Source organism: Callionymus lyra, chromosome 12 (assembly GCF_982586985.1).
Source record: "Callionymus lyra chromosome 12, fCalLyr1.hap1.1, whole genome shotgun sequence".
NCBI classification, from domain to species: domain Eukaryota; kingdom Metazoa; phylum Chordata; class Actinopteri; order Syngnathiformes; family Callionymidae; genus Callionymus; species Callionymus lyra.
This window is the reverse complement of record NC_141829.1, coordinates 7,642,757-7,658,553: the sequence shown is the minus strand read 5'-3', so window position 1 is coordinate 7,658,553 and position 15,797 is coordinate 7,642,757. Positions and strand designations below refer to the sequence as shown.

Below are 15,797 nucleotides of genomic sequence, written 5' to 3'. Positions count from 1 at the left end.
CAAGATAAGATGCGTTCCAACATCTTCCAAGAGGTAGGTATACAGTCCTCTTTTATCCATCACTTGGAGTGGTTTGGAAAACTTGCTCTGACTTTTAGGAATAATGCCAGGTTTCCTAACCCGGACATATGATCCACATTTGAAAAACACAGCAGTAGCTCCTCGCTTTTTGTCTGTGTAATCCTTGCTTTTCTTTTGCATTTCTCTCACTCGGAGAGCAACCTGTCTTGGTGACAGCGTTCTTTTAGCTGGCAGTGGACGTCCGGCCACATGAAGTCTGGTTCGCATGGGTCGACCATGCAACAGTTCAGCAGGTGAGCACTGAGTTGTAGAGTGGGGTGTTGCACGATAGACGTGTAAGAATTCTCTTGTGAACTCCTTCCATGGCTTTCCTTCCACTGAAGCAGTTTGTAAACTATCCTTCAAGCTGCGATTAAAACGTTCAATCTCTCCATTTGCTCTTGGATAGTAGACTGAAGACTTCCTGTGCACAATGCCTCGATCACAGAGGAATGTTTCAAACTCCTGTGACACGAATTGAGAGCCATTGTCGGAAACCAGCTCCTTGGGATCACCTTCTCTGCTGAAAACTGCAGATAAAAACTGAATAACAGTACGTGAAGTGACCTGTGGTACAAATGTTAACTCCGGCCACTTACTATGATAATCAATAAGTGTTATTGCAAATCGACAATCTATTGGTGCCTTATCAAAGGGCCCTACCACGTCAATGGCTACTTTTTCCATGCTCCTTCTGGATATGGCACAGGCTGTAATGGAGCAGTGTGAGTGACTGCAGACTTGTCATGTATCTGACATGTAATACATGCTTTTATGGCTGACTCGACTTGAGCATCCATGCTCGGCCACCAATAAGCTTCTCTGAGTCTCTGTTTTGTTCTCACAATTCCCTGATGTGTGTCATGTGCCAGTGAGATCAACTTTGGTTGAAGGCTGTCTGGTACCAAGAGTCTGTGTGTGCCACGCACCACTAAATCATCTTGTAAAGAGAGTTTGTGCCTTATTTTGAAAAATGGCTGCAATTTTGATACCAAGCCTTTTGCTGATTTTGGCCATCTTGAAGCAAGTAGTTCACGTAGTCCAGTCTGTACAGGACATGAAGCACATGCAGCTTTAAAGTCCACATCAGAAATAGCAGTAAGTGTAGATGTGAGTGCAACCTCCGTGCTAGGTTCTGAGCTTGGCAGTGGAAGTCTAGATAAACAGTCCGCAGTTACATTATCTCTTCCTGGTTTGTACTGAATGTCGTAGTTGAATGATAATAGCCTTGATGACCATCTAGCTATCCGCATACCTGCACGTCCTTGACCTTTTGAAGCAAGAAGTGTGGTGAGAGGGCTGTGGTCAGTACGTAAAGTGAAATGCCTCCCCCACAAGTATGTTCTCCATCTTTCTGTTGCCCGCACACACCCCAAGGCCTCCTTTTCAACAGTGGAGTATTTTCGCTCTGCCTGGGTCAGTGTACGTGATGCAAAAGCAACAGTCTTTTCAGAACCATCTTGATGTATCTGAGTGAGAACTGCTCCTAGTCCATAGTCAGACGCGTCAGTAGTTACAACAGTCGGTAGTTCTGGGTTGAACAGTGAGAGTGCAGGGCTGTTCACAATCAGTCTTTTTACATTCTCAAAACTCCTTTGAGCCTCAGTAGACCATGTGAATGTCTCTGCTCCACGCAAAAGTTCTCTCAGGGGCTCCACAACTGCAGCATAGTCTGGTATGAATTTTGAATACCAGGATGTGAGCCCAAGAAATGACCTCAACTTGGGAAGATCCATTGGTGGCGGTGCTTGAGAAACAGCAGTAACATGTGAAGCATCAGGCTGCAATCCTTTACCTGACACTGTGTGTCCCAAGAAAGACAGTTCTGGTTGTCTGAAGTTGCATTTTGAATGATTCAGCTTGAGACCTGCATCTTGTATACGCCAAAGTACATCTTTGAGTCTTTTATCATGTTCCTCAGCTGTTGCACCTGACACAATAATGTCATCGAGGTAACATTGGACACCCGGCAAACCTTTCAGGATCGTTGACATCATCCTTTGAAAACAGCTTTGTGCTGATGCTAGTCCAAATGCAACCCTCTTGAAGCGAAACAAGCCATCATGGGTAATGAAAGTAGTCAAGCTACGGCTGTCCTCGTGTAGCATCATCTGATAGTAAGCACTCTGGAGATCTAGTGTGGAAAACAGTGTTGCTCCTCTCAACTCTGCGAACATTTCCTCCATGTGAGGTAATGGAAATCCGTCTATTACAACTGCCTTGTTAGGTTCTCTTAGATCAACACAGATTCTTGGTTCCAATCTATCTTTTCTTGTGATGACTACTATTGGTGAAATCCATTCAGATGACTCTACTGGTTCTTTAACATCGTGTTCAACCAGTTTCTTTAGTTCTTTAGACACTGCTTCTCTAACTGAGAAAGGTAATCTACGCAGCTTTTGCTGTACTGACTTGACATTTGGGCGTATATTAACTCTATGTACAAATCCTTTAGCACATCCTAATTTGTCCCCTTCAATACTTTCTACAGAAGTTATTGTTTGTTTACCCGTAACTGCAGTGACTTGACCGTCTCTCACTTGCATCTGTAATGAGTAGAATAAGTCCCTACCTAGGACTGCTGACCCGTTGTTAACAATGTAAAACAATGTCATAGTACTGAGGTCCCCAAATGCTACATTAGCTTTTAAGCAACCGTTCACAGCTATCGGATTCCCACCATAATCCCTTAGCTTCAGTTTTGGTTTGATCAGAGAAGCCTCAGAGAAAAACTCATTAACCATTGTCTTTGGCAAGATGGATACTGCAGAACCCGTGTCTAGCATTAACTTAATATTCTGAGTCTCTGAACCTTTGCTACTGACTTTAACTGTACACATTATACTGTCAGAGCTAGGAGTGTTTACATTCAGAATAGTCACTTCTGGGGCAGTTTCTATCTCGCCTACATCTTTGTTCCCTCTACAGACCTTTGCAATGTGTCCTTTTTTCTTGCAAGCATTACAGTATGCATCTTTAGCTCAACATTCTTGAAAGTTAGCAGTATGTTGATATGAACCACATCTGTAGCATGTCTTTCTTGGTACCGTCTGTGAAGGTGAGTAGGTTTTTTGTTTATCATTTCCTTTCTTGAACCTTCTTCCTTGTTGTGATCCTTGATGAACAGCATGTACAGGACTTTCTGTCTCTCCCTTGGACATAGCTTTTGCCTCCGACACAGCAGTCTCAATTTGGCGTGCTATAGTCAAAGCTTTTGAGAGTGTAAGTGGTATCTCCAGCAGTAAACGCTCTCTGATGCGTGCTGAGACAGTCTTTTCAACTACTTGATCCCTTATCATCTCCTCTTCCATATTTCCGAACTGGCATGTCGTCACTAATTCCTTTAAAGTAGCAACAAACTGGTCCGTCGTCTCACCTGGACGTTGGCTCCGTTGTCTGAACCGGTAACGTTCCGCGACAACGTTTACTTTCGGTGAGAAGAAGTTTGTCAAAGCCTCCAGCGCCGTAGAGTACCTGTCATCTTCCACCGTCAATGTGTAAAAGAGTCTCTGTCCTTCCGCACCCAAGCAATGAATGAGAAGCGCCCTTTTACGTGCCTCCGGTAGATCTGACTCCGACATAGCAAGCAGGTAGTTTTCAAATGTCCGTATCCATGACTTGAACGGGACCGGCGGTTCCCCGACGTTTTGAAGAAAAGACGTCGGCTGGCTCAGGTTCAGGGTCGTCATCCTCGTCGCCAATATGTTGTATTGTTGTAGAAAGGAGTCGGTAACTTACTTCATCCACTTTATTCAAAGGCAGATGGATCAACATGTGAACGTAGTCTAGCAGTAGCATGTAGCATGCATATCAATCTTCTTCACTCTCTTCCATCCATCCATCCATCCATCCATCCATCCATCCATCCATCCATCCATCCATCCATCCATGAACAAAGGAAGCTTTTTGTTTCTATAGAGGGGGGGATTAAATGTCCTTGGGGGCCACATTTCATACCCTGCATGGAACCAAAAAATTGTTATATACGATGTGAAATTTTTAAATAAATAAAAGGACATTTAAAAATTAGCTTAGTTTTTTATTTTGATAGCATATCATTTTATTATACTTATAATATTCTAAAAAACGTTTTATATTATTATATTTTATATAGTTTACCATTTGAATATAAAATACATCAACATTTTATTAACTTAACTTAATTTTATATACATTTTATTAAAAAATATGATATAAAAGCACTACAAAAAACTTTTACAAAAAAAAACAACATAAAAAGACGAATAAAATGCAATATATGTTCAAACAAAGAACTGTTGGAAAATATATGTACAAAAATGCATGATAAAGAAATTACATGAAGCGTGGAAAATAAAATATGTAATATTTAATTGTATATACATTTAATTTATAAAATATCATATAAAAGGGGAATAAATGGACAATTTTATCAGTTTTTTATCGTCTTTGTGTCGTCTTCGCTTCACGAAGATCACACGACGTTACTCTCGGTCAGCTGATGATGAAGAGTTGCATCATGTCTGGTTGCCATGGTGATGTTTTCCTCCAGCTCGGTCCTCGTTGACCAGCGAGTGTTTGTTTTGCTCGACGTTAAACGACCCTCGTGGATCGTCCGCCGGAGCCTAATGGATCCCCGAGGAGAGCGAAGATCTTCATAATGACCTGTTGACCGTTTACTTCTCCATGCGACAGGTGTCGTCTCGCGGGGGCTCATTAGACCCTCGTGTCATCATCGTCAGGATGATGAAGACACAAGTTCACAGAGACGCCATGGTTGCTCTGAGATCATCTGGTGACCTCTGACCCTCCAATCAAGCCGCTAAAAACTAGGGAAACGATAAATGTTTATTTTCCGATTAAAGCCCCGGCAACAGCTTTAAACTTCAGTCACACGTTCACCCACTGATGGCAGTAGGCTGCGATGCAGCAACCCAGTGTCTTGCTCAAGGACACTATCATGTCACTTGTTTGTGGTATCCCTTGTGTTGTCTCTGGGTCAAAGTAACCCGGAGGCCTGAACACAAATGTGTTTGTGGTATCCCTTGTGTTGTCTCTGGGTCAAAGTAACCCAGAGGCCTAAAAGCAAACGTGTTAGTGGTATCCCTTGTGTTGTCTCTGGCTTAAAGTAACCCGGAGGCCTGAAAACAAATGAACCTCGACCTTGGGATAACAGAAGGGTTAATAAAATGCAATTTAATTTTCTTTCCCAGCAATTACTCTTCCGCTGCGTAAGTAAGTGCACTGTCTTACAGTGTACTGTAAAGCAGTGTACTTAGAGAAGTGCTAGTGGAAAATCAAAATGGTGTCTTGAGAAGGCAGAATTGTACCTCATTATCAAAAAAGTCAAAAAAGTCAAAAGAACATTTGTATGTCACCGTGACTGAGTCAATGGAATCTGTTCAGAAACACGTATCTTTGATAATTTCTCCCTGAGAATCTGATCTTTGATTGACAGATGTTTAGATTCAACTCTCCCGCTCTCAACAGCTTTACATCTGCATAAGATAAGATCAATTATTTCGTAACAGCAACAAAAAATAAAAAATAGGGTTGAGTCAGTACTTGGGTGACTTAGGTCAGTCTGTCAAACTGGACCTAAGAAACCTGGGTGTTGTTTTTGATAAAGACATGTCTCTTGTTCAACACTGTAGAAAACTGACCAGAAACTGTTTCAACTGAGAAAAATCTTTAATTTAGGAAAATGCTTTCACAGCATGATCTGGAGCTTATAATCCATGCTTTTGTGTCTTTTCGCCTGGACTATTGTAACAGTTTGTTTTCATGTCTAAACAAGAAGTAGTTTAAACTCTGCAGTGAGAATTCTGACCTGCTCTAGTAGAAGAACTCACATTTCTCCGATCCTTAAAACTCTTCACTGGCTTCCAGTTTCTTTCAGGATCAACTTTAAAATTCTGGTTCTTACTTTCAGATCTATTCATGGTCAGACCTTCCATCAGTGATCTGATCCAGACTTACACCCCAGCTCGGGCTCTGAGGTCTGTGGATCAGAATCTACTGATGGTTCCTGAACACACTTCCGGACCAGAGGAGAGAAATCCTTCCAGACTGTTGCTCCCAAGCTTTGGAACGATCTCTGTGTTTGATGATCTACTGACTCCTTCAAGAAACATCTGAAGACATTTTTATTTTTGCTTTTTCTTAACTTTCTTGGGGCTTCTGCGTTTGTGTTATGTATCTTGATCTTTTAAAGTATGTATTATAACTGTGTATTATTTTGATTGTTAAGCGCTTTGTGACCCTGGTCTAAAGAAAGGCCCTTTAAAATTAACAATTACTTATTTACATTATATTTACTGAGCAACCTTTAATAAAAGCTAGAAAATCTATTAAGGTCACTTGAGTCAATTTGTTTGTCTCACAATGACGACCATGAACAAGTTTTGTTTTATTTGAGCTTTTCCCGGATTTTCTGAGACTCCTGTGTTTGTTTTATGTGTCTTAAACTTTTAAAGTATATATTTTATTGAGTATTGTTTTGATTGTTTAAGCGCTCGATGACCCTGGTCTAGATACATCTTCACTAATAACTATTACTTACTGACTTACTTACTTACCAAACTTGTGTTTAATATGGGAATTAATACCCAATTTCTTACCTTTCTCAAGTACATCCTGAGTTTTAATATCAATAAAAAAGACTCACTTTGTATTCTGTAGTTGCCGGAAAGTACTTCAATAAATGTTTTTCTTAATGTTAATTACATTTTTTAATAAAAGAAAAAACAACAACTTAAAACTCATAGAGAAATAGAGTTGTTGTTTTTTTAAAAAAATAAGATTAGTTTTACGAATTTAGTTTTTATTTATATATTTCGCAATTGTTTGAAAACAATTTAAGAAATATCATTAAGAAAAATTATCATTTATCTTTCTTGAAATTTTTTATTTTGTTTCAAAAAGAAAAATATGATCATTGTTTGTTCCTTGAAAATAATACTGGCTTCTTTCAATTATATAAGCTTCTAATAACAACAATAATAATTAATAACTATAGAGTTAAAAACAAACATTCAAAATATATATACCTCGATTCTACTCTATTAAAAAAACTAAAACGGGGTCAAATTTTAATTTAAAACCCTTCATATGTAATAAAATGATTCTAAAATGTAAATATTCAAAGCAAATTTAACTTGAAAATAAAAATCTGTTAGTAGTTTTTTGGGGATTACAAAAATAATCCTTCCTGTGTTTAAGAAACCAAATTAAAAGAATGGTCAATACAAAATAAAATGTTCTGTTCAAATATGAAAAAAACAGAATATTTTTGGACTTCTGTGTAAAACATAGACTCAAAATAAAACCAGTCTTTTGTCAGATTTGGTTTGTTTTGCTCGACAGGTTCTATCTCGTCTCGAAACGCAGCTGATTGGCTCCTTGTTTCCCACAAATAAAAAACGATTTATTTTTATTTTCCAAGTGAATACAATGTAATTTAATACTTTAATAACTTTTAAAATAGAGCCTAATAAGTTAAACAAAAAAGGCCAAATAAGTTAAGTAGCCTAATAAATTCAATTAACAAACTATGCAGAGCCCAAAATTTAAACAAAATTAGGCATGTGCATAAATTTAGGCATCACAAAATACTTGTTCCTCTGCATGAACGCCTTAGTAGATTTTGAGCAGTGTTTAGGATCATTGTCTTGTTGAAAGATCCAGCCCCGGCGCAACTTCAACTTTGTTACTGATTCCTGGACATTGTTCTCCAGAATCTGCTGATATTGAGAGGAATCCATTCGGCCCTCAACTTCAACAAGATTCCCCGTCCACTGGACACCCAGCCCCACAGCATGATGGAACCACCACCAAATTTTACTGTTGGCAGCAAGTTCTTTCCCAGGAATGCTGTGTTCTTTTTCCGCCATGCATAACGCCCCTGGTTATGCCCAAATAACTCTATTTTAGTTTCATCACTCCACAGCACCTTATTCCAAAATGAAGCTGGCTTGTCCAAATGTGCTTGAGCATACCTCAAGCGACCCCGTTTGTGGTGTGTGCAGAGAAAAGGCTTTTTCCGCATTACTTAGAACTGTGCATGTGGTCTTCCCTTTCCTCACAATGTTCCTCACAGTTGAAACTGAGAGCTTAAATCTCTGAGATAGCTTTCTATATCCTTCCCCTAAACCATGACGTTGAACAATCATTGTTTTCAGGTCTTTTGAGAGTTGTTTTGAGACTCCATGTTGCCACTCTTCAGAGAAGATGCAAAGAGGAGAAACACTTATGATTCTCATGATTGGACTCACCTGTGTATGGAGGTCAAGGGTCACTGAGGTTACCAAACCGATTTTAAGTTACAATAATTAGTGCTAAAGGTATTAAAATCAATAAGATATAAGGATGTCTAAATTTATGCAAATGCATAATTTTGTTTAAATAATTCTTCATGAAAATCATGAAAATATACAGGGGTGCCCAAACTTTTTCATACCACTGAAGGGTTAAAAACACACCTTCAAATTTAACATACCTCAATTTTACTGTATTTTAAAATACAAAAACATAGTAAAATTGTCATTTAAAACCCTTTGTATGTAATAAAATGATTCGAAAATGTATATATTTAAAGAAAATTTCATTCACTTGAAAAATAAATCTGTTTTAAACCATAGTTATTTTGGGATTAACAAAAAAATTAATCCTGTGCTTAAGAGGAAGTCAATACAAAATAAAATGTTCTGTTCAAATATGAAAAAACAGAATATTTTTGGACTTCTGTGTTTCTCTGTATTACAATAACAGTAAAGGGACAAACATGGACTCAAAATAAAACCAGTCAAACCTCCGGTGACACCTCGTCTCAGAACCCGCCACGGATTGGCTCCTTCGTTTCCCACAGAGACGATGGTTCCCCGTCAAAAAGCGAGCGAGCAACCCCGGGGCCACTTAAGAAGCCTCCGACGCCAACGCCGATGGAGAATGTGTCGGTGGTCACGGAGCTCACGCTGGAGGGTCTAGACCTTCCTTGGGGCCAACGCGTGGCTCTGTTCTGCGTGTCCCTCCTCTGGTACTCGCTGATCGTGGCGGGAAACATGATCATCATCCTGGCGGTGATCCTGGACAAGAGCCTCCACGAGCCCATGTACATCCTACTGTGTAACCTCTGCACCAACGCTCTGTACGGGACCCTGGGGTTCTACCCCAAGTTCCTCTTCGACCTGCTGAGCTCCCGTCACGTCATCTCGTACGCCGGTTGCCTCCTGCAGGGTTTCGTCACCCACTCCTCGGTGTGCGTGGACTTCACCTTCCTGGCGGTGATGGCGTTCGACCGATACGTGGCCCTGTGTCGACCCCTGGTCTACAACGCCGTCCTGACCCGGCAGACCCTGTGCGTGCTGGTGTTCCTCTCCTGGTTGGTGCCGCTGCTCTGCATGTTCATGAACACGGCGTCGGTGATGCAGGCGCCGCTGTGCAACTCGCACATCAGCAGGCTCTACTGCATCAACTTCATGGTGGCCAGCATCGCCTGCACGCTGCCCCTCGCCAACTTCTACCTCACCTGCTTCAACGTGGCCTTCTACTTCTGCCACTTCCTCTTCATCTTCTGGTCCTACGTGTACCTGGTGAAGACGTGTCTGATCGGGAAGAAGAAGCTGTCTAAGTTCATGCAGACGTGCATGCCTCACCTGGTGTCGCTGAGCATGTCGGCCGTGGCCGTCCTCCTCGACGTCCTTTACGCTCGCTTCGGCTCCCCGGATCTGCACCAGCATCTCACCAACTTCATGGCCATCCAGATGATGCTCATCCCTCCCATGTTGAATCCCATCGTTTACGGGATGAACCTGACGAAAATACGTGTTTGGATTCTTGAAATCCTGCACTTTCAGAGAACAGACGTTTAAAAACCACGACGAGTTAAATGATTAAGTCCACAGGTGTGTGTACAAATACTTCAAAAATACCCCCAGGTATCATTTACTCAAGAGAACATGAATATTGATCATGTTGTCTGAAAGTTTATATTCATCTTCTTATCTTGGTTTTTACTTTTTCCCGCCCCTGCTTTAAGGTTGTTTTTCCTGAATTATGGAGATATTCCAAATCCTGCGAGAACCAAGTGAATGGTGTGTGTGCGTGTGTGTGTGTGTGTGTGTGTAAGTAAGTAAGTAAGTAAGTAAGTAAGTAAGTAAGATTTATTTATATAGCGCTTTTCGAGACCAGGGTCACAAAGCGCTTAAACAATCAAAACAATACTCAAAAAAAGTACATACTTTAAAGATCAAGATAATACTGAGAACATGAGAACATGAGAATGTGTGTGTGTGTGTGTGTGTGTGTGTGTGTGTGTGTGTGTGTGTGTGTGTGTGTGTGTGTGTGTGTGTGTGTGTGTGTGTGTGTGTCGCCCTGAATAGGGAGGGTCTCTCGGTATTTCAAGTGAATCCAGGAAAAACCAACTTTAAAACAGAAAAATAACTGCAGCTGAAAACAGATTTTTTTTTATTTTTCAGGTGAATTTAATTTGCTTTAAATTTATACATTTACGTGTCAATTTATGACGTACAAAGGGTTTTAGAATTAAAATTTGACCATGTTTTTGTATTAAGTTTTTGTAGTAATACAGTGGAATTGAGGTTAACATTATCTTATAAGATTTTTTTAAGAAGTGTTTTCTATTTCTATAATATTGTTTCATTATTATTATTATTATTATTTGAAGATAATAAGATTGTCGGAAGCCTGTGTTACTTTTAAGGATCCTACAATACACTTAACAATATAATAACATAAATAAAACTATAAAAATGTCCACATTAGTAGTATTATATATTATTATTCTTTTTTTTTTTAAGGGCAGATAAAGATTAGAACCTAAAGAACGATTTATTTATATTTTTCCAAGTGAATATTTGATTCTGATTTTCAAGTAATTTGATTTCATATTAAGTGATTTTCTTTGCAATTTAACCCCCTTTTGTGTTTTTAAATACAGTAAAATTGCAGTTTGCATAAGTTTTACATTTTTTTTAAACGTGTTTTTTGTAATAATTATAATTAATATTATTATTTAGGGTTTTTATGATAGGAAGCAGGTATCATTTGCTGTTTTTTAAGGAACATCGATTCACTTAACAATATAAAAAAAAATTGTTTTGTTTTTATAAACTTTTTATTTTTAAAAGGTCCATGTTAACAGTAAATTATACTTAATGATTCTGATCGATGCTGCAGAAATCTGAAGGATTTAAAAACTGTAGAAAATCTGAAGCAATATCAAAGATTAGAGAAGGAAACAAAACAAGCAGTTCTCTTGATTGACTCTGGGAGTCGCTGTTGTTGCTGTTTATTCACTTTTTTGCGCGAACTCAGCACTTGATCAAATTGAAATAAAATAAAAGTAATAAAAACATGTTATAGATCATGTTTAATAAATGTGTGGGGCTTTAATATCCTCATTATATAACAGAAATGATGTGTTTTGTATTATAATGTCTTTTTGCTGCTCTAAAATGTCACTTGTGAACAGAAAAACGTTTGCTTTTCATTTTATTTTGTGTCACCTATTAAAGCTATTCTTGCCAAACAACAATGCCGTCAGTCTGACATTATTTATCTGCGAACATCAGGATGTTTTTTATCATTGAATGAATGTTAAAAGGAGGAAATAGTGAAAAATGCATTGAACAATGATGAAACTCTTGTTAAAGCAACACTAGGTAACATTTCATTCATGGTGCTGGGGACACACAAATGCATTTACCCTCTTCTAACACCAGAGGGAACCAGAAGCAAATATGTTCAATCCTGTTCAGAGCCCGTAGACTGTTTCATATATGGAAGTGATGGATATTTGAGATTTGAAATGTGTTCGACATGTTCAGACATCATTGAGTTGAAGCTACAACGAGTACTTGGCGAGGTTTTTCGCCAACGATATCGATTATCGACAATTTATTTTCTCTTCAAAATCCCATATTATCATAGGTATTTTATGGTTTATATTCCAAGTGTGTATAATAAACAACAATGAACACGCACATTTTTAGCTGTTTGTGTTGTGTTCTGTGTTGCGATTTCTTACGACCGCCAGATGGCAGCAGTCGTTACACCCCTGCAGCTAAAGGAACAGTGAAATCCCCCGAGATCAATGTGATGACTGAGGACGAGAGGATGCAGTCGACTTTAATACATGCAATTTTTTACTTTAAATGAGAATATACAGTATAGATATCTATATATCTATATATCTATATATGATATATAGTAAGTAAGAGCCAGAGCCATATTTTGATTATTTTAATTCTAATTTGTTTAACTTATTAGATCCTTTTATTGTTTAACTTTTTTGTTTATTGAATTTATTAGGATACTTTTATTTGGTTTAACTTATTAAGATGTTCTTAAACTTATTAGGCCATTTTTGCAAACTTATTAGACTATGTTGTTAACTTTAAAAGCTACTTTGTTGCTTTGCTTTAACTAAGTTTTACTACTTACTATTTTGAGGGTTTTTTTTTGTTTAACTTATGCTTTTTTTGGCTTAACTTATTAGGCTATTTTGTTTACCTTGTTTATTTTGTTTAACTTACAAAGTTATTTATTTTATTTGGTTTAACTTATTATTTTATTTTTGTTTATTTTATTTAACGTTTTTTTATTATATGTTGTTTAACTTATTAAGTTAATTTTGTTTATTTAGTTTAAGCTTTTAACCAGTTTAATTTTTTTATTTTAGATAATATATCTGTTTTGTATGCGCGGGAATCTCATTAAATCACTCTTTGATGTTTTGAAACAGTCTTTCTTGAATGTTTGTGTGTTTTTTAAAGTATATCTTTCATCGTGTGGTTAAAACAAAGTGTTTTCCTCATTAACCTGTTACTCTATTAAAAAAAAAAGTGACCTGATGCCCCTGGTGGTCACAGGCAGCTCTTCTGATTGGCTCTCAGGCGCAGGAGCTTCAGGGAAAACCATCTATAAACGGAGAAGAAAGAAATCGTTCAGCGACACATCCTAACAAAACATGAAGACCAACATGTCGGTCGTCACCACCTTCACCCTCTCCAGTTTCAACGACACCCTGAACATGCGAGGGGTTCTGTTCCCCCTGACCTTGTTGTGTTACCTCCTCATCCTGCTGGTCAACATCACCCTGATCGCCACCGTGGCCCTGGACAAGGCGCTCCACGAGCCCATGTACGTCTTCCTGTGCGGCTTCTGCCTCAACGGCCTCTACGGCACCCTGGCCTTCTACCCCAAGTTCCTCCAGGACCTCCTGCGGCCCGCCCCGGTCATCTCCTACCCCGGGTGCCTCCTCCAGGCGTGGGCGCTCTACTCCTTCGTCTGCGGCGACATCGCCATCCTCGCCGTCATGGCGTACGACCGCTACGTGGCCATCTGCCGACCCCTGGAGTACCACAAGGTCATGTCCAAGCGGCGGCTCTGGGCCCTGATGTGCTACTCCTTCGTGTCGCCCTCCTGCGTGATCGGGGTCAACGTCTTCCTGACCTCCCGGCTCCGCCTGTGCAGCTCGGTCGTCCGGAAGTTCTTCTGCGTGAACTGGGTGGTGGTGAGCCTGGCGTGCCGCGCCTCGGACACCGGGGTGGTCAGCGCCGTGGCCACCGTCACCATCGTGGTCTACGTGGGCCACTGTCTGTTCATCGCCCTGTCCTACCTCTGCCTGATCAAGACCTGCAGGAACTCGCTGGAGAGCAAGAGCAAGTTCCTGCAGACGTGCGTGCCTCACCTGGTGTCGCTGCTCACCTTCCTGGTCAGCATCCTGCTGGACATCATCAGCATGAGGATGAGCGGCGTCAGTTTCCCGCTGCATCTGCAGAACTTCCTGGCCATGGAGAGCCTGGTCGTGCCGCCGCTCGTCAACCCCCTGATCTACGGCTTCAAGCTCACCAAGATACGACGGCGGATCCTCGGCTACGTCTCGTTCAGGAGAAAATATTAGTGTTTCTGGGGGAAGATCTGAGTTTTTTTTTATACCCTTTTGTCTCTTTTTCCTCATGGTCGAATTATTATTATGTTACTTTTAGAGTCCATAACAATAATAAACAAATAAATATATACCGTATATTCAACAGAACACATTTCACATGTTATATAAACATTTTTTACTTAGTTTAACTATTTTTTTTGTATGTGTATTCCTTTTTGTATGAATGAATGAATAATACACATATATAACATTAATACACATATCCATATTTATGTTTATTATTGTTTTTATGATAATTATAACAATAATAAACAAATAAATATATACCGTATATTCAACAGAACACATTTCACATGTTATATAAACATTTTTTACTTAGTTTAACTATTTTTTTTGTACGTGTATTCCTTTTTGTATGAATGAATGAATAATACACATATATAACATTAATAAACATATCCATATATATCCATATATATGTTTATTATTGTTATTATGATAATTATAACAATAATAAACAAATAAATATATACCGTATATTCAACAGAACACATTTCACATGTTATATAAACATTTTTTACTTAGTTTAACTACTTTTTTTGTACGTGTATTCCTTTTTGTATGAATGAATGAATAATACACATATATAACATTAATAAACATATCCATATATATCCATATATATGTTTATTATTGTTGTTATGATAATTATAACAATAATAAACAAATAAATAAATACCGTATATTCAACAGAACACATTTCACATGTTATATAAACATTTTTTACTTAGTTTAACTATTTTTTTTGTATGTGTATTCCTTTTTGTATGAATGAATGAATAATACACATATATAACATTAATACACATATCCATATATATGTTTATTATTGTTATTATGATAATTATAACAATAATAAACAAATAAATAAATACCGTATATTCAACAGAACACATTTTCACATGTTATATTAATATATAATTTATATATATTCCTTAGAAATATTCGTTTTTGTATATTTCTCTCATTTCACAAGGACAATAACAGTAATAGTAATTTATTTTTTACTTAGTTTAACTAATTTTTTCGTATGTGTATTCCTTTTTGTATGAATGAATGAATAATACACATATATATAACAATAATACACATATATACATATATATGTGTATTATTGTTATTATAATAATTATAACAATAATTAACATATATATATATATATATATATATATATATATATACAGTACGTGTATTATTGTTCTTATAATTAATTAAATAAAATAATAAAAATAAATATATATATATATATATAAAATCATAATAATGCTATATATATATGTTATATCCTTAGATACAATAATGCCAAATTATAATCTTTAATAAAAAATAATAAGCCAAAGATTGTTAGATTTTATTGAATTTTAAACAATTGCAAATCAGACGATACAACACTTGGTCCCGAAGCTACATTATTTTACAACTATAGCACAACTGGAATGAATGTTTTTGGTCTATATATATATATATATATATATATATATATATATATATATATATATATACAATGATTCATATGTCCATCTCTTTGTCTGGAACACATTCAAGAGGCTTTTGTTTATTTTAAAGAGAACTTTTTTAAATGAAACGACACAAATAAATATCACAAGTTAGGTTGGATTCTATTTATTCTGTTATTTTTCACTTTTTACATGATGTTCATTCTCCCTGTTTTACATATTTATGATTAATTCATTCTTTATATATAGTATTTCTTTAAATGTATCATGTTTGTTTACTATTATATATGTGGCCAAATAAAATATTGAAACATAGAGTTTCCATCATT

General features: G+C 37.5%; 2 protein-coding genes across 2 annotated transcripts; both read left to right on the top strand.

Annotated features, from left to right (window-relative positions):
* The first annotated feature begins 8,978 nt into the window (after positions 1-8,978).
* LOC148068104 (olfactory receptor 2K2-like) lies at positions 8,979-9,908 on the top strand. Its single transcript, XM_087804565.1, has one exon. The coding sequence runs from the start codon at positions 8,979-8,981 to the stop codon at positions 9,906-9,908; it is 930 nt and encodes a 309-aa protein (XP_087660691.1).
* Positions 9,909-13,027: 3,119 nt separating this feature from the next.
* On the top strand, positions 13,028-13,963 carry LOC148068103 (olfactory receptor 5F1-like). The gene has a single exon (XM_087804564.1). It carries the CDS (start codon positions 13,028-13,030, stop codon positions 13,961-13,963), a length of 936 nt encoding a protein of 311 aa, XP_087660690.1.
* The last annotated feature ends 1,834 nt before the right edge of the window (positions 13,964-15,797 follow it).

Bases quoted from the DNA above. Each gene is read 5' to 3' on its own strand.
- LOC148068104 (XM_087804565.1), top strand. From the start codon at position 8,979: ATGGAGAATGTGTCGGTGGTCACGGAGCTCACGCTGGAGGGTCTAGAC.
- LOC148068103 (XM_087804564.1), top strand. From the start codon at position 13,028: ATGAAGACCAACATGTCGGTCGTCACCACCTTCACCCTCTCCAGTTTC.